This window comes from Harpegnathos saltator, unplaced genomic scaffold (genome assembly GCF_003227715.2).
Source record: "Harpegnathos saltator strain DR-91 unplaced genomic scaffold, Hsal_v8.6 scaffold77, whole genome shotgun sequence".
Taxonomy (NCBI): Eukaryota; Metazoa; Arthropoda; class Insecta; order Hymenoptera; family Formicidae; genus Harpegnathos; species Harpegnathos saltator.
In genome coordinates, this window is record NW_020230615.1 from 163,628 (window position 1) to 181,549 (window position 17,922).

The window sequence follows — 17,922 nt, forward strand, 5'->3', positions numbered from 1 at the left end:
TGTTTGGCAGCAGTTAAGGCTGGCTTTATGGGCTGTATTTTCTTGGTATAATTGGGTCTACAGCTCGGGCCCCCTTTCTCATTCCCGTTCCCCATCTTGCTCTCCCTCTTATTGCTTCCTCGCGATTCCTCCTCGCTTGTCTGGCGCACCCTGGCATTTATTATAGGGTATCCTCTTTTCTCTTTTGTTTCAAGCAGGATGAAAAATTTATTAGCGCGAGCTTATGTAAACAATAGCGTCGCTGCACCGCAGCAGGCGCTTCTATCTTGATAAAGAATTCATATTTGATTAATTAAATTTGAAAATTTGAAGATTTACTTACGTGAAATCACACAACTTCGTTGCATCATTTCAATGCGATCATGTGTTCTGCAATGTTGTTAAAAAAGATCCTCGTCCGTATCATTGAAGATCGAATCTGTATCTTGTGCTGTCTGGTAATGGATCACCGCCTTACATCGCTTCAGTTTCTGTTCTCGCACTTTTTTGAGCCGATAGAATTCCTCTCGCTCGTATTCGTCGAGCTCGGTAGCCACGTACGTGAGGGTCCGTTCTAATCGCGGTATAATAATGTGCCGAAGAGCATTCACTCGACGATTAGTCGTCTTGATCACCCGGTCGAGGACCAAAAAATTGTGCTGCAACGACGCCAATTCCATAAGCAGCTCGATTGCCTTGCCGTAATTTTTCTTCAGTTTAGCCACCTATTTATATAAATGAATGAAAATGAATTAATCGATCAAAGTTTTTAGAGATATATTAGAGACATAGCTGCAGAAGCTGCAAGTTGGAAATAAAGCTTCATCGATTGTCGTTAACGATACGACGTTTTGTTAATTACTTGTTGACCGCCTCTGGCTAAACCGGCAAGCTGGAAGGGATCAGAGGCGACATGAAGGGGTTCATAAATCCGCAATCGAACTCCACCGATGATTTCTTGTCGGGATTGGATCCTCGTGCTGGCCGTGTTGATCGTCTGTAACACTAGATTGTTTATACCGCCTGTCACGTAATTGACTTCGGCCAGTGAAAAGGCCGCATCCCTCATAACTTCACCGAGCCGCGACTTGGCTTCGAGCAAACGTGATAGAATCACACGGAAACGAATCAAGAGACCATCGACCTTTTTCTCGAGTAGATCGCGACCCCTGCGTGCGCAAGTTAAGCGACATTTTACATTTATTTGCGAGCTAGACGTTGGAAAAACGGCCAATCTGTCTACGATTTCCATACGGATCGTTTGAAACAACAGCTAATCACTTCATCTTGACATCCATCTTTAATTCTGTCAATTGTTTCACGAAATTTAAAAGTTCATATTATGGTTGTGTTCCGATATTCACTGCCAGCACTGAAAATCTATAGTATACGTGACACAAACTATATATTTTCAGTACTGGCAGTAAATATCGGAACGTAGCCTAAATATGTACAAAATTTAGGTTCTATAATAAGATACTATAAGATACACCTAACATAAGCATCGGTGGTTCAGTGGTAGAATGCTCGCCTGCCACGCGGGCGGCCCGGGTTCGATTCCCGGCCGATGCAATTTTCCTTTTATTTTTAGCACATATGTTCATATTATTTTTTTTCATGCTCAACCAAAAATATAATAAACAAACAGAATAGAATTTGTTTAAAGAGATTTCACATATTTGCGTACTTATAATGTATATTTATATGTCAATGCAACCGTTCGTATTTTTTCCACTCAATAATCATTTACAAGTTATAAAATATATAATGTAAGTCATAAAAAAGATTTGTAGTACGTTGGCAAATACTTTTCAAAAATCATTTTCATAATTTAATATAATATTTAAAGAAATAAAAAGAAAATTGCATCGGCCGGGAATCGAACCCGGGCCGCCCGCGTGGCAGGCGAGCATTCTACCACTGAACCACCGATGCTGATACACGAAGACTTTTGCTACATGGTAAATAATCTAGTTAAACCTATATAACATTGCTAATATTACTAAAAATAATGATAATAAACTTAAAAACTATATCTATATATGAATCAAACATATTAAAAGATATTTCCTTGCGTCACAAAAAATAAACAAAATTCGATAGAAATTATAATAAATTGTAACTTCCATAAAGATAATTTTACTCAATTTTTCAAAATAGAATAAAAGTACATTTAAGACAGTGTTGAATAGTATAATACTAAAAAATAAGATCTTTTGATTAGCTCTTTAATAACAAATTTTGAAATAAAAAGTTGACTATGACTTTTAATTTGTTGAATCTTACAATTTCAAAATAAAAGTAAACGTCTAACTTGTATTGTACTACGATCTCAATTTTTTAGTAAGTCCGATGGCGATTTCCAACGGTGATTTCGAAGCTAATGTGAATAACGGGTCTAATAGACATAAAGAATATAAGATGCTGCAAAGGGTCATTTAGCTATAAAAATAACAAATTTAATTTCTCTATTTGATTGTGGTATTAGTATATACTTCTGAAAAATCTGAAATGTTTTTTAAATTTTTATTATATAATTAATGATATAACAATTATATATAATTTTTATGCATAAACATATATAATAACAATTGCTTATAATACAATTGAATTATTAATTTCTTAGCAAAATTTAATGATTTAAATCCCAATACTGCTCGCCATATTCTCCTCTTCTATTACCCCATTTGATCTAAAATACATTAATTTTAAATCATAAGTAAATTATATTAAGACTAACAATAAAATAATAATATAATAATTACTTTGCCACTATGACGATTGTTGTCAAAGTCTCTTCGCTCAAATCTTTGTTCCCATTCATTGGGATTTTCACAAACATGACCAAACTCAATTTGGAAAGGTGCCAGATGCTCAGAAAATATGTCTCTATATCATATTAGATTAATGTTATAAAAATGACTTATTAATTATTACATGCACAAATATTATTATCACTCACTGAAAATACTGTCCTGTTGACAGAATATTAGCTGCCTTCTGCTTTGAAGCTTTTGTCTTGTGTCCAGTTCGTAAATCTGATTCTAATTAAATTAGTACAAAATGAAATGCGTGATTCAATTATAAACTGCGCAATGTGTTACTTACCTCTTGAAGCTTTCTCTGTAAGTTTCTCCAATAAACTGGCTGCGCCGAAATTTACAATGAGCATTACTGTTGCTGTTTGTATTAAAAAAAAATTAAAATTATTTCTCTTGCGCATTGTTATAAAGTTATTGTAAAGTTAGTTGTATGCAATAATCTCTAACATAACTCGTTATAAACGCTATAAACAGTTTTACGACTGCGTGCTGAATGCTTACTAAATAAGTGAGATTGTGGCTCTTATAATCGCGTCCTTTTTTTTTTTATTTAGAGACGCTACGCTCTATTTAATAGAATCGAGTGAAAGTACAATACAGTACAATATAATCGATGCAGAATTTACATGTAATATAGTTATCTAATTTGTGAAAGAATATTTGTTGCAACATATATAACAATTTCATTTTAAACATTACAATCTTATTTTAAGAACATTTTATATTTCTTCTTCTACATAATTTATTATCAATACAACAACGCAGGAACATAAATTAAGCAGCATTTCAATTCTGCCTATGTGCTTTTTTAATTATTTATCGAAAGACAAGAGGTTGCTATGCTTTGCACACTTCATCAGAGACTGAATTAATTTGACAAATCCAGTGTCTTTTGGTTTTTCTAGGCCACGAAGAACACGGTTCTTCATCACTGCTACAAATTCTCGATTGCTAAGTTGTCCGTCCACTGCAAAAAACACAAAATCAGAATTATATAATATTAACATTACAAAATACGTCTTGTATATTCATTACATTGCAGAGCATGCATGTTACAATACATAGGAAGGAAGATTTATTGTTTTTCACAACCTATCAACTATAAATACTACTACATAGCAATCTACCGATATAAATCAACTCACTGTTTTCGTCGAAAATTGTGTACACTACTTGAATGATATGATCACTCAAATCAACGTGCGCGACGGTTTTCGCTACGTGTTTTAACGTTGCTGTAATAAACGTCATAAGAATTAGAATATTTAATATCTGTTTAATATTTTAATATCATCATTTTTAATATTAATACCGAAGAATAATTTTAATATTAATAATTGTTTAATAACATCAATACCTTGATCGATAGATGCGCCAGCTATATGATAAAACGTTAGAGCTGTGTCAACATCGTTAATATTGTTGAGGAAGTGGAAGAACTTAAGATATTCCTCCTTGCTAATACCTTTTGGATCTTCTTTAAACCTATAAATATTTAATATTCAAGTACGCAGCGATGTGAAATCTTAATTTCTTAAAATATGTTTGAATATGCTTCTGTACTCACATTTTTTTCACTCTTTTCAGCATCTTCGCCTTCTTTTTAGCTGGATATCCGGCATACGCCAATAATAATTCCGTGAAATCTACTTCAGTAACATTTCCATGCTCATCCGGATTTCGTCGTTCGAACTAAGCAAAAAATGATATGGAAGAGCATGATAAATGATATATGATGAAAACATATCAAATCAATTATTATACCTCAAGACTCAGGATCTCCCGCTGCAGTTGCTGCTGAAAATCCAGGAATTTTTCGATCGTTAATTTTTGATTCATTTGTGGTCCGAAGAAATATGTTGTTAACGCTGAATTCACCCCCTAAAATTGAGGAATGTTTGATGAGAGGCAAGTCTTCTCAATCATTGAATGAAATATAATACTTAATGCATTCCAACACATAGTTCAAGTTAATGAGCGTTTAATATTCAACACATAGTTCAAGTTAATGAGCGTGTTTATTTGCGTGTTTATATTTAAGCTTGAAAATTAATAATAATTATGACCTTAAATGTACTGCCTGTAGTTGCATGATCTCGATGTCGAGTGCCGATACTAGTTTGTTGCCGTATCAATGTAGCCACTTTTCCAAATTCCTCAGAATCGACATCACCGTCCCCGTTAAAGTCGAACATTCTGAAGGCGATCTCAAAGTGACGTCTAGAAGCTACAAAAAAAAGAAAAAAATGAAATTCAAGCTTTGAAAAAAAATTCGGGTCTTTATGTTTATGAAACTTAATGTTAGTACACAGAACTAGTTTTAGACAGCTTTGAATATGTAGTTTTAGTTACAAGTATCTTTCAATATGTAACAGCTTCGAAATATTTAACGTTTAATAAACAACTCACTTGACAATACAGTTAGCAGAAAGATATAATCAGAGAAAGTAATAAGGCCGGCACTTCCTAGTTTGTAGAAGATACTATCCCCGTCTAATTCCAATTCTAACTTTGTGTGAATATTCTATACCAGAAAAAGAAACATCATTACGTAAAAGTGAAAAGAGCTTATAATTCTTTCGGTGCTAATCTGATTAACGCACCTTTGGATCGTAACGCTTATATTGATCCAACCCTAAACCTGAAAACAAATTTTATAATTATTGCTATCATATAATGTTTCTTTTAAATACATCTTACGCGATCAAATACATAATGCTAACAATTCAATTTATACAATTCGAAATTCGGAAAATATTAGTTGGTTTGCGCATGCAAAAGAAAGCTGTGTTTCAGTTTTGTTGCGCTGTTTCACGAAGCGTATTCACAAAGCAATTGGAAGTACTATACAGGGTGACATTTAATTTCAAGAAATGAGAAACGGACTAAGGAATGGCATAGGATTACCGTCGGGTTGTTTAACGCCAGGTGTCATCGATCGCAAAAAGTCATCTGGCGTCATGAACACCTCGTGTATATCGTTGCTCGTGACCTGGAGGGTCGCGAAGTAACGAAACACTTTGTCCGGTGTTGAATAATGCCTCATACGATTTTCGTATTCTATTATCTGCGGAATACGTACAATTAATCGACAATTGAGAATGCTGAGAATGTGCAAAACGTCACAAATGAAAACAATGATTTACAAAATAATAATTTAATATAATGCAGTTATTTCTCTCATTGCTGTTCCTTTTCACTAGACATAATATGTGGGAGATTAGTGCAAAAAATAATAATACGATTTAATAAATTTTAACAAGCAACGGCTCTTTATTTAGTGTTATGTGAGAATCTTTTATGCGGTATTACGCAAGATCACAGACTTAGAATTAGCAGAGCGAGGCAGGTAAATTGACCATCAAAAGGAAAAGGTTTAGTATAAGCAATTTTGTCAAAGGCAACAAGAGAAGGTGATAAAGCCTCAAGGCTATGCTTCGTGTTACTTTCAACGCGCCAAAAATTAAAGAATCCCTACCATCTGGCTGTTGCATGCCAGGTGTAATAGCTCGAAGGAAATCATCAGGAGTCATATAAGTCTCTGTACCCTGTAAGCTAGTTACTTGGACGGTCGCAAAGTAACGAAATATTTTGTCTGGTGTTGAATATGCTCTCACTCTATTCTCGTACTCTATTATCTGTAAAAATATCTCAACCTGCATCATTCTGCTGTATAGAGATATATATTTAAAGTATATACTATCAAGTCCACAATGCTATCTTGTTCAGTTACCCAAATGTTATTGTTGTCGCATTTTTTATTTTCTACTACATAATTGTAATATTTAGTTTTTATGTATTTAAACAAAAAAAACTGTACAAGTAAACCTAAATCTGTTTTACATTTTAATGACATAAAATTTTCGCAAAATAATATGACTTGTGCAATACACCTAGGAATAACTGATATTTATATAATTTTAATAAAGAATGTTAACATGCATATATGAGAAAAACAGAAATTTGCTTCTTTTAAAACTTATATAATATATTAAACATAGATATTTAATAAACCTTTCTATCTCGAAAACCAATTTTTTCTTTCTTCTTTTTCTTCTTTTGTAAATCATATTCTATATTTTCCACATCTCTATTGTCCTGGTTCCCTTCCACTGGTAATTCAGCAGCTTCCACTTTAGGTATTTCCACTTTCGGTATTTCAGATATTAAACCAAAATAACTGTAAGATAGTATAATATATGTGTATAATAGTAAATGACACTTAATTCTCTAATTGCACTATTTCAATTTCTCAATTATACTATTTAATTGTATTCAACAATATTTAATATTTTTTATCTGATAAACAACGTTACTTACCGTTGCCAATCCGTAAAGTTAACCGTTATCATTATAAAAGTGATTACAAATGGTGCAAAATAAGAAATGGGTTTTTTTTGAGAAGTATGACCAAAATTTCGAAAATTACGAGTCTGCTTATATTGAAACTTGTCTCTGTAACTGTTGCATTCTGTGATGTAGAATGTACTAGCTGCAAATGGTTTGCACTGCAAGCATCGACGAAGTACAAACATATTTCTATTTAGCAACATTATGACAGCTGTACTATAAGGGAAATTGAAATATGTTTAATTAGTACGTTTGATTATTAATTCGAAAAAGAACATATTAATTATAACATCAAAAGTAAACAAATTATCCAATAGTCGTGCACAAAACATGTATATATACATCCTTGTTTTTATATAATTTATATCAGATATATTAATGACAATTTATATTAATATATATGACAAAATTCTTTACCTAAAATACCATTAATCCATAACAATAATTCATAATAGCCATCAAAAACACTGATCAGACGACATTGCAACCCATGTAACCATGATGACCAATGATTGAAATTAACAAGAGGGTTATGCTGTAATTTCAAAATGGTCAATATCGCATGAGAGAGAAGCAATGACAGATGGCGTGTTAGTTACATGTTCGAATGTTTTCCGTTCTTAGTATCGTTGATTCATCGGACTAGTTGATCATTTCGTCATCTTTGTTTACCTAATTTTGCACGAATAAATTAATTGGCGAGAAACAAATATGAGTCTCAAAATGAATGAAAATGATGGTTATATGATAAAATTTACAGCGAACAAAACTGAAAAGTCGATACGTAAGTAAAATACAACGATTTTCTACTATTACAATGTTACAATAGTATGCACAATGTTATAGGCAAATGCCAAATTGTTTCACCGTAATAAATATTTGGATTTTCTCATTTAGGAGTACAACAACAAACACGCGATCTTCTTCGTAACGCCAATGTTTCTCAATATGCATCAGAAAACACGCGAGACCGGCAGGCAGTATTGTATTTGAAAGAGAACAGAATTTATGATTTCATTGAATTTTTGATTGGCAATCTTCTACTGCATCGACCTTATGATCCTTATGAATATCTGAGTCAACTGTTAGATACATATATTTTATCCCGCGACGGCCTTGTCGACTCTTCTTTCTCTTTTCCCTTTTACAGTAAGTATAAATCTTTATGGTAAATATAATATTTTCATAATCAATTTTTCTGAAACGCTGCGACGTCTTATGTCATTTATATATTGCACAATAGAAAAAGGAGCAAATGACAAATAGAACATGCAATATATTTTGCAATATGAAACGGTGCAATGAAAATGTATAATTCCGAACAACTGGAGAAGTAGTATAATAATATTTTCGTATAAATGAATGTTTGCACATAATAACTTTTACTACGTATGATGTAAAAAAAGATGTACGTGAGAAATAGCGAGAGAAATAGCGAGAGAAAAAGATAAAGAAAATTTATTGCGGAAAGTGTAGTTAAAAAGTGCAAACTCGTACATGACTATAGGTACCTAAGTGCGCATGCGCATTACGTTATGCGTGAAATATACTATACACTAAAAGCACAGTTTGAATTCAACCGAAATTTTTCTTTCCCTTTTGGACGGAGCAAGGAAGCGGTAGGCTTGTCGTTGTCTCCTGATCGCTCGTTAATTTATTTAAACAATTAAAGTAGCATTCGAGCATGATAAGGTGCGAGACGACGACATTTCATTCAGGTGCAATATAACTCGTAACAATGAGCTCACAAAGCATCGCTGTAAGTTATTTCATATATTTTTCATGACTTGTATGCATTGCGATATTGACATAATGGCGGATTTTCGTCAAATATCGGGAGAACATTTAAGAAGAAATAAACGAAAATAAGTATTTCCGTGAAGCTTAAAGATTTGTGTGCGTATTGTCATTATGATTTTAGCACAATAATATCGCGTAATATTAATCTTACGCATAATTTGATAAACATACGAATTCGAATCAACTGCATAAAGGGTGAGGGAAAGAGTGAGGAAAGATTCTGATAATTTTGATATCGTGGTGTAAAAATGCCGCCTACCGGAGATATTTTCGATACATACATGACGATGAAAAAATCGAGTCAATAATATTTAACCTTTACCGTGTTGCTAGCAACGTAAAGGAAATCGATAGTGATTAATAATGCTAAAATATATTCCATTAACTCGACACTGTTACATGTATCAATGATGTATTATTCATAATGATCAGACGTATTGTATAAAGCATAGTAAACACAAACCGAGCTTGTGTGTACGATACGTCCGTTTACTTCACGTTGTTGGTCGATCATTGAAAGTCATTCGATTGCCGCGCGTTGAAGAGATGAATAGTATGTGTGTCTTGTAGAATGATTTAGAGACAAAAGATCAATGTGAACGGTGCAGAATCATTCAAAATTCGGTTTTATCTTAGTATTTTAGTTAACCGAGTTAGCGTTTTTAACTTCAATCTAACCTATCCCGATTCGGTTCTCGGCGTAGTTGTTTGTCTCATTGAGTTTGTACACAACTTTACCGTGTAAAAATATTCAGGAGAAATGAAAGAAAGTATCATTTGCTACATTGTGGAGTCATTAGTCATTAGCATGATAATTTCGATTCATATATGCGTGATCTATGAATTATATCGTGAACATTAAACACGATTGACATAACCAAAAATCGATCGTGTTGTTTACTAAGCTCGCTAGTCTTTTTTGATAAACGAAGGAATTTGTTCTTAATTGCGAATTTTTGTCTACGATTCTTTAATATTAAAAATGATGAGTAATCGTGTCTGGAGACCGATATATTGGATATTATGATTTCTGTGGTAAAATATCATGCGTCGATAAAAAGTACGAATACATTCAAGTGGTAAATGCAACGAGTTATCTTGACGAAAAGGTGCATTACCGACGTTCTACAATTATCGACTGCACTCATATTGCTACTAAACTACCTGCAGATGTCAGTGCATTATCGTTTTTTAACATTCCTTTCGGCAACAGATGTGTATATATATAATAGTATATGTAGCTGTGAAATATAATTATTTAAACAGCTACATATATATATATTAAAAATTGTTTAATTATTCAAAACTTTATTTAAGAAAGGTTAGGTTTATATTAAAGATTTAATATTTAGTATCATATTCAAATCTTTATTATTCTAACCTTAATATAACGTCATTCATGAAGTCTTTTCTTTCTTCTTGATTTTATAATTTGTTACAAGTATAAATATGGAATTAAATTATGTATATGCGACTAATCAAGAATAAAAAATTTTCAAAGTAATGTACTATAGGGAGAGTCTGCGGTCTTTTTTGAGACATATCGGGAAATATTTAAAAAATTTATTTTGATCTGTTTTTAATAAAATTTCTATATTTCAATATTTATCGTATATCGATTCGAACATAATTATTACAAATGTTATTTCTTTTCACTTTAATTCAACATATATGCATGCAGTCGTATGAAACATCGCATATAGAATGAACGAGATTATTATTGTCATAATTTTAATGTTATATTCATTGGAAGAACCCATGCAGTCACATACATTCCACACAGCAGAAATATTCAAAATATATCACAGGGATATTCTGAAGATATTGTGATATTCTTAGAATATCCCTGTGATGTATTTCGAGCATTTCTGCCATGTGGGATATTACATAATTTTATATTATATATTAAATTATTAGACTCCAGTGATGTCTTTGATAGAGGAGCAATATTTCTTTAATCTCGGAATTGAAAAGCATAATTTCATTCATGCTAAATTTCACTCACTTTGAAAAATGATGAGATAATTTCGTACGATAAAGGTATATTGGTGTCTAAGATATGTTTAATAAAACTATTACTTAATGTTTTGGTCAATATACTACGTACGTGTGTTTGTTGACATCTCGCCGTGGAGCGCGTCGCGCGCGAGCGTTCCGGCGAGTCGAGTCGTGTCGCGTCGCGTCGGGGTCAAATAAAGTCACCGTGACAATGCCCCGTATTTACCACACTTGTACGCGATCTCAATTATCGTACGAGACGTCGCGCTGATCGGATGCGCGTCGTATGCCGGTCGTATGCAAGTGTTGCAGTTTTTCTCGCCAAGTATTTTTCAATCTGTCGTCGCAAGTTGAATACGCGAACGGGAATATGTGAACGGGAGTGCCGGGAATGTCGAAAGTGTCGGGAGTTTCGGGAGTGCCGGGAGTGCCGAATAAAAGTGACGCGCGATCGCATTGTATCGCGACATCTGCGTTCGTGATTAGCCACGTTTTTCCGAATCGTATCAGTGAGTGCCTTGGATTAGTGGAGGTAGCAGTCGCCGGGGTTATGCTGAACACAGAGAATGGTAAGAGAATTGTTATAATATAATTATTCTTACGTTATGTGCGTTCAATTCGTCGTGTCATAGTGTCATAAGCGCGATTTGGTAAATTCTCCGTTATTAGCGACGTACTCGGAATTCAACTATAAAAAGCATAATTAATTTTTCCGAGTTGATGAGATTTTGAATTTAATTATCGCGCGAATCTGTACTATTGTAAAGCTTCGAGTAAATAGAAGACAATTAAATTAATAGCAGTCTTTCCTATCGCGCGGTCATCTAACACGAAATTACATTAGAGACGCAAATACATCTCGATAAAGATCGTGAGAAATAGAGTAACAATAATCGTTGAAGGATCGCGTGCTGCGTGTCGATGTAAGATATAATATTCTTTTACTGTGTGTTCTTAATGATATATTTATTTTACAATGATTTTCCTGCTTAATTACAGGTCTTGGGGACACTGAGATGCCGTCGTCGAGTAACGTTGTGGTGAGTCTTGTGACAATTTTTAATAAAGTATTTTTGGTTATTTTCGTTTTGTAATAAGTTTACTGATTGCCGTTTTTTGACTTTTACATGAAATTTAATTTTCTTTAAAATTTTATCATTCGATATACTATTGATACCAAAACGATCATACGCATATATAACCACACTGATCTTTAAGTGTGACTTAGAGTCATGGTAAAAAACATCGTGTTGCCGTAAGCTTTAAAGCCTTACAGCTTACCGCGGCGCTTTTTCTGCGTCTCGTCGATTTTAGGAGCTCTTTAGCGCACGCTATTCTCACGCTATCCCCTTTCTATCGCCATTGCATCGCGCACGTGGTGCGACGCTTGTTACTTTTCCTGGTGAAAATTTCACGTGAGCTTTTTATGACGCATTTGTCAAAAACCTTTCGCGCGCGCGCGCGCGAGTCGGACCAAGCCGACTCGAGCCGGTTCCGCCGTGAGTGCAGTGCATTTTCTCAGTGGCGTACACCGCGGTGCATATGTATACGCTCATTTCGCGCGCTCTGCGCTCGAGGCTCGGCGGCGCATTAGCAGGCCGCTCGGTGTCCGGACACGTCCTGCCGCGACGAGTCCTGGCGTCCGTCCAGAGAGACGACGGGCAGCAGTCCTGCACGTGCTCTCTTCTTCTCCACCGCGGCCCCGGTGTATGTCGTCGTCGCGCTCAGGTGCACGAAGTGGAGGCGCGCGTGTTGCTAATGCGACGAAATGAGCCGTGATGCCGAAGGTTCCAGGCGGCGCGTAAGGCTGGCGGACATAATAAGCACGGAAAAAGACGCGCTTATTCGTCGTCACACGCGCTCGCAAACCCCGCAAACGATCGACCTCAGCCTTTTTCAGCGTAACTGCCGCCGCTCCGGGCTCCCCGACGTCGTTATTGCGGCGACGCACGTGCGCGCGTTAAACGTTTCTTCAATCGCGCGGCGCAACCGCCGCTCCGCGCTGCACTCGAGGCGCATCGTACCGCGATAAGATAGTATGATTTCGAGTGACGCGGAAGTTCCTCGAGTGTTAATTAATTCGCGTAGTGACCGCGCAGACGTACGCTCGCGTATCGCCGGGATGGGCCGGGATAATTACGGTACTTTTGCACGAGCGGAATCGCGCGGTCAGCGCCAGCGGATTTTGCAGGAAGACATTGAGAGGGGAACATTCGCGGAGACACATTAAGTTGCAATTCGCGGCTACTTTCGGACTGTATTCTAATACAAATGGCGCAAAAGTTACGGGCCGCAAGAACACGGGCGCGGCCCGTAAAAATAATTTGTATCTTCGGAATTGACAAGATTTGCCAAATTCCTCGTATTATTATGCCGTAATTACCATGATTAGCGTAGCAGCATCTTATCGCGAGTCGTGCTTCGACGCGTCACGCGGAGATACGCGGGAAAAATCATAGAGCCTTCATGAAAGCGCGTCTCACCGTGCGCGTGTACGCACGTGTAATATACAGCGTTGGGTGTCGCGTGTATTGTGTGATACGCGGAGAAGGAAAGGGGGTGTGCCATGGAGTCTAACCGCGTATACATACGTACAACGTACGGGTCCTTTATTGTCGCGACCATTCAGCTTACGACAATTTTCCCCGCGACAAAGGGGCGACGAGGCGAATATGAGGTATCGCGCAACTGCCAAAAAGCTGACGACGACCACACGATCGTACTGCTTGTGTGTGTGTGTGTGTGTGTATGCTGCGTGCACAGTGCTAGCATAGACGCGTGCACGCATACGCACACACACACACACAGAGACACACATACACACGACATATAGACGTATGCACGCACGCATGCACGCACGCACGCACGCACGCACGCACGCACACACACACACACACACACACACACCACACACACACACACACACACACACACACACACACACACACACACACACACACACACGCGCGCGCGCGCGCGCCATGAGACACACGCGACAATCTACTATTCCCATCGCGCCGTCTCGTTACGGAGCGTCTTGCGGCGTCGCGACGATAAAGGCGCCGGTAACTCATTGTTCATGCCTGGGACAATGTGTGCACCGGCGGGCGACTCGGCCTGATTCCGAACGAGACTTCTCCAGCGACGTAAAACGATTCGCCCATTGGGTCCCGCCGCGCGTTCCGCAGATAAATGGAAGCTGCTGATGTTGCCAGCAGTCTGACGAAGTTATTAGTCCGAGCTTTCGTAGTTTTAGAAAACGGGAAACACTTTATCATACGCGCATGAGACAATGCGTGCGTAATGTAGGGCGGGGAGTTGTTAGACGTTAAGAATTATGATATGGCGATAATACCAGTATTTTTTGTCCGGCATGAACATACCAAAATTATATTCCTTTAATTTTCTTGTACAAAATTACGGCGTCTTTATTTCGTTGGAGATTTGTCGGAATCACATGCTTTATTTAGAAAGAAAGAAGTGTCTCTCTTGCCCTCTTGCCCTTTGCCTTGGTCCGAGAAAATGTCAAAGTTTTATGAATTTCTTGAATCATGAATGCTGTTAAAAAATTTCGATCGTTAATTAGGTCGAACTTAGCATCAATATAAGATTTTGCACTTTGCTCCGAGATTTCGCTCCGGCGAAAAGTGAATGTTTTACTAAGATGTTGCATGATTTCTGCCAATACTCTTATTCGATTATAATAGTCGGTGTAATTCTGGAGCTAGCCAGGGATCTCCCGTCGCGTGTAGGCGAGAAAACACGCGAGGATTCTGCGTCCTAAATTTTCACGCCGTCTTCGAGCTGATATCGACACGTCAATCTAAATCTTCGACTTCGTTGCGGGGGTTGCGCGGGTTGAGGTCAAAACTGAGAAAGAAGTCGGACAGGAATGAGATCCCGTGTCCGCAGGAAGCCTCTGTTTGGCCATGGAAATCGGTAAAGGAGGTCAGCGTATGCAAATAACAGGGTCGCGAGGGTTGTCGTTGAGCCGGGAGGGTCCCGTGGGTCAACGGACAGCGGCGATGACGACGACGGCTACGTGGCAGCGGGGGGTATATCCACGTTCCGTTCCGTTCCAGCCTTGTTCTGCGTTCTCTTTCTCTCTCATTTCGCGGTCGGTTTTCCCGTCCCTCTGGTGCTTCCATAACTCTCCTCTTCTCTCCTCTTCTCTCTCTCTCTCTCTCCCTCTCATCCCCCCTCTCTTTCGTTTTAGCTTTCGCCAGCCGAGCCAGCCTCGCGTTCTCCGCAACGTGCTCGTTTTCCTCCTTCCGAACTCCCGCCTTCCCATCGTTGTCGTCGTCGTCGTCGTCGTCGTCTTCGTCGTCGTCGTCTTCGTCTATCCTCTTCTAGCCGCTACTTCAGTTCCTCGGCTCGAGCTCTCGCGGCAGTGGCGACCGTTACGGCCCCATATATTTCCGCAGCCGGCACCGTCGGCGGTGGAGTCACGTCTACGGACGGTAAAGGTGCCTCTCCCTTTCTCTTTCCTCGTCTTCTTTCTCGCCTACGCCTCGTGAAAACATTCGATTTTTACGATACGAGACGAGCCAGCGAGCTCTTGGGCCCGTCGTCGTCTCCGACGTCCCTTCTACCGGCATACAATTTTGCGTTTCTGTCTTATCGCTGGAGTCTTCTCCCTGAGGTTTTCTTTTTCTCCATAGATAGACTTTTCTCTATCTCCCTCCCTCTCAGCCTCTCGATATTCCTCTCACAATACAGTTTACTTCTCGATCTACTGACTTTTTGTCTTGGGAAAATAATTAAGCCGTTAGGGCAAAATTCGATACGTTTTCATGCTGCAGTCGGTTGCCTCATCAAATAGATGAAACATCTGGCCCACGATTGATGTTCTATTAAATTTTCATTAAAATTACATAAGTAGTGTGTGTTTTGACGCGTCATAAAGAAATAATTATACGAATATTATTCGCTAAAAAATAACTTCCGAACGTACGATCGGCGATCATTCTTGAGAAAAGAAAAAAAGAGTGTTCCAACTTATTCCTCTATGCCTCGTGGCAGTCGGAGGGTCGCGAAAACAGCTTCGAACCGGCACGCCGTTCAGGGGGTGACTAATCCACTGAGTGTTAATTAAAATAAAGGCACGGCTGCCGCTATGCGGGTAAGTAGAAATTAGCGCGGGTTCCGCCATGGGGTTGACGGCCGGGGATAAGGGCAGGCGGAGGGTGGCCCGAGGATGGCGCGGATAGGGCCAGATGTCCACCCTTTCGTTGGCACTCGTGTGACACATCGCTGTCGCGTTTTTCAGCGGAACAGCGAGCCGCGTTTTGGTTAATGCGACTAGCTATGGACGCACGCTTAATTGCTTTAATTAAAATTCACGTTGCGCGTCGGCGACGTCGCTGCCAGTGGTGGACGCTGCTGACGCGCATCCCGCGCGGAGGTTCCACTCGTCAGTCGACGTACTTCCGCGCCAGGGGCTAGCGGGCCTTCCTTCCGGGAAAGAATCGGCACGACGCGTTACCTCGCGTACTTTCCAGGACTCGCGTATCTCGGAAATTTCATATCGCGTAATATGCCTCGCTCTTGCCGACAATGAATTAAGGGGGAGGGGGGAGAGAGGCATAGGGAGAACCAAATGCAACGATCTTTAAAAGCAGAGTCGGACCCGTTATTCTCTGTAGGAATGCATATTTATTAGTGTATCTCTTATTATTTTATTACCTGTATTACATACATTTGCCATACTTGTGATATTGCGTCCGCATCTTCCGGGCGTTCCGAGTAGCGAGGCGCATATTTCCCCCGAAAGCTTCGAAACGCGTCCGGCTGTGCGAGCGGCGAGTTTGTTCTCTTTAAAATTCCGGATGCGAACGCAGGCGAGACGCGGGTCGCGCGGAACCTTCGTAACTTCCTCCCGAGCGACGTGTACACGTGTCGGCGATTCATTACGTGCGTTTCGCCGAAATTTCGCCGGCGCGAGGCCGCGCCGAGCGGAGAAAAATGTTTTCACCCGCTCTTTTGCCCGTTCCCCCCCGTCAAGCCCGGCGCAAACTCGAAGAAGCCGCGACGACGGCGACGCGGTGGGTTAAGTTCGAAGGTTTTCCGTGGATCGGCGGTGCTCGGCTTGATAGCCGGGGTTGGGCGGTAGCCACAAGTGTCCGCCCGAGCGCCCTCTCTCATTAATTCTCCACCCTTGTTGCTTGTTAAGGTAGGGCTGCTAGCTCTCTCACCCTGCCCTCTGGCCTCCGCCATGCTCGCCCCCGTCCTTGGCTCCCCGGCCCGACTCACTTTCCTCCCGCCGCCGTCTCCCTCCGCCGTCGACGGTAGGGTGGAAATGCTCTCTCGAGTGAGGGGATTCGTGAGGGTCGAAGCGAGCGAGCGAGGGAGGGTGCTATCTGGAGGGAGGCGGGAGAGGGGGGGAGGGCGGGGAGAAACCTTGAGGGGTAGAAAAGGTAGGATATGGGGGTAGAGTGCGGAGAAAGGGGATTGAGGATGGGCGAGAAACGCGAGGGAAAAAGAGCGCTAGGTATGTGAGAGAGAGAGAGAGAGAGAGAGAGGGGGGGGGCGGGAAGGGAGAGAGACAGAGAAAAAGAGAGAAAACAGAGACGGGCCGGTTCGTGGAAGGGTACAGGGTAGGTATAGGGCCGAAGGGCGAGACGGGGCAATCGGCGGGCGCCGACGGGCGCGGATGTATTATGTACACCCGTTAAGTGGCCGATGCAAATCGAACGTCACCGCCGCGGACGGTGGGCGTGCACGTGACTGTAAACGAGCCGATTAGCACGTCGTTTCTCTTATTCAACGCCTTTTCCGAACACGGACGCGTCACCGTGACGCCGTTAATCTTATCTCGATTTTGGTTTTCACGGCAGGGAGAAGGGTCTGGAATTTTTAGACTCGCGTATCTCTCGGGTGATTCCACCCGCGTTACGTCGGATAGAAGAGTCGCCGAGAAAAATTCGGCGCGATCCAGTCCCGTCTTGTTACCCGCGCGCATTCTTCTTCCGGT

General features: G+C 39.8%; 4 protein-coding genes and 2 non-coding genes across 7 annotated transcripts; 2 read left to right on the forward strand and 4 right to left on the reverse strand.

The window, feature by feature from the left end:
• Positions 1 to 380: 380 nt before the first annotated feature.
• Positions 381 to 1,231, reverse strand: LOC105186256 (V-type proton ATPase subunit D). The gene is given in 2 exon segments (XM_019842830.1): positions 381 to 771; positions 828 to 1,231. Coding segments are annotated over 2 exon segments (795 nt in total).
• Positions 1,232 to 1,480: 249 nt separating this feature from the next.
• Positions 1,481 to 1,551, forward strand: TRNAG-GCC (transfer RNA glycine (anticodon GCC)). The gene has a single exon. It is a non-coding gene; the product is annotated as a tRNA-Gly (tRNA).
• A 292-nt stretch (positions 1,552 to 1,843) lies between these two features.
• TRNAG-GCC (transfer RNA glycine (anticodon GCC)) lies at positions 1,844 to 1,914 on the reverse strand. Its single transcript has one exon. It is a non-coding gene; the product is annotated as a tRNA-Gly (tRNA).
• Positions 1,915 to 2,611: 697 nt separating this feature from the next.
• LOC105186244 (uncharacterized) lies at positions 2,612 to 3,371 on the reverse strand. Its single transcript, XM_011146312.3, has 4 exons — positions 3,088 to 3,371; positions 2,942 to 3,023; positions 2,745 to 2,868; positions 2,612 to 2,671 (listed from the first exon to the last, which is right to left on the reverse strand). Exons 1-4 carry the CDS (start codon positions 3,200 to 3,202, stop codon positions 2,612 to 2,614), a joined length of 381 nt encoding a protein of 126 aa, XP_011144614.1. The 5' UTR covers positions 3,203 to 3,371.
• A 136-nt stretch (positions 3,372 to 3,507) lies between these two features.
• Positions 3,508 to 7,669, reverse strand: MICU1 (Mitochondrial calcium uptake 1). Of its 2 annotated transcripts, none has more exons than XM_011146310.3 (12): positions 7,569 to 7,669; positions 7,122 to 7,367; positions 6,816 to 6,981; positions 5,709 to 5,868; positions 5,405 to 5,442; positions 5,211 to 5,325; positions 4,868 to 5,028; positions 4,566 to 4,682; positions 4,369 to 4,493; positions 4,159 to 4,286; positions 3,947 to 4,036; positions 3,508 to 3,768 (listed from the first exon to the last, which is right to left on the reverse strand). In XM_011146310.3, the coding sequence occupies exons 2-12, from the start codon at positions 7,352 to 7,354 to the stop codon at positions 3,614 to 3,616; spliced, it is 1,488 nt and encodes a 495-aa protein (XP_011144612.1). In that variant the 5' UTR covers positions 7,355 to 7,367; positions 7,569 to 7,669; the 3' UTR covers positions 3,508 to 3,613. The 2 variants fall into 2 exon arrangements, with proteins under 2 accessions (XP_011144612.1, XP_011144611.1); XM_011146309.3 differs by lacking the exon at positions 5,709 to 5,868 and adding an exon at positions 6,280 to 6,439.
• Positions 7,670 to 7,792: 123 nt separating this feature from the next.
• Positions 7,793 to 9,855, forward strand: LOC105186241 (uncharacterized). Its single transcript, XM_011146306.2, has 3 exons — positions 7,793 to 7,935; positions 8,049 to 8,300; positions 8,395 to 9,855. Exons 1-3 carry the CDS (start codon positions 7,863 to 7,865, stop codon positions 8,415 to 8,417), a joined length of 348 nt encoding a protein of 115 aa, XP_011144608.1. The 5' UTR covers positions 7,793 to 7,862; the 3' UTR covers positions 8,418 to 9,855.
• The last annotated feature ends 8,067 nt before the right edge of the window (positions 9,856 to 17,922 follow it).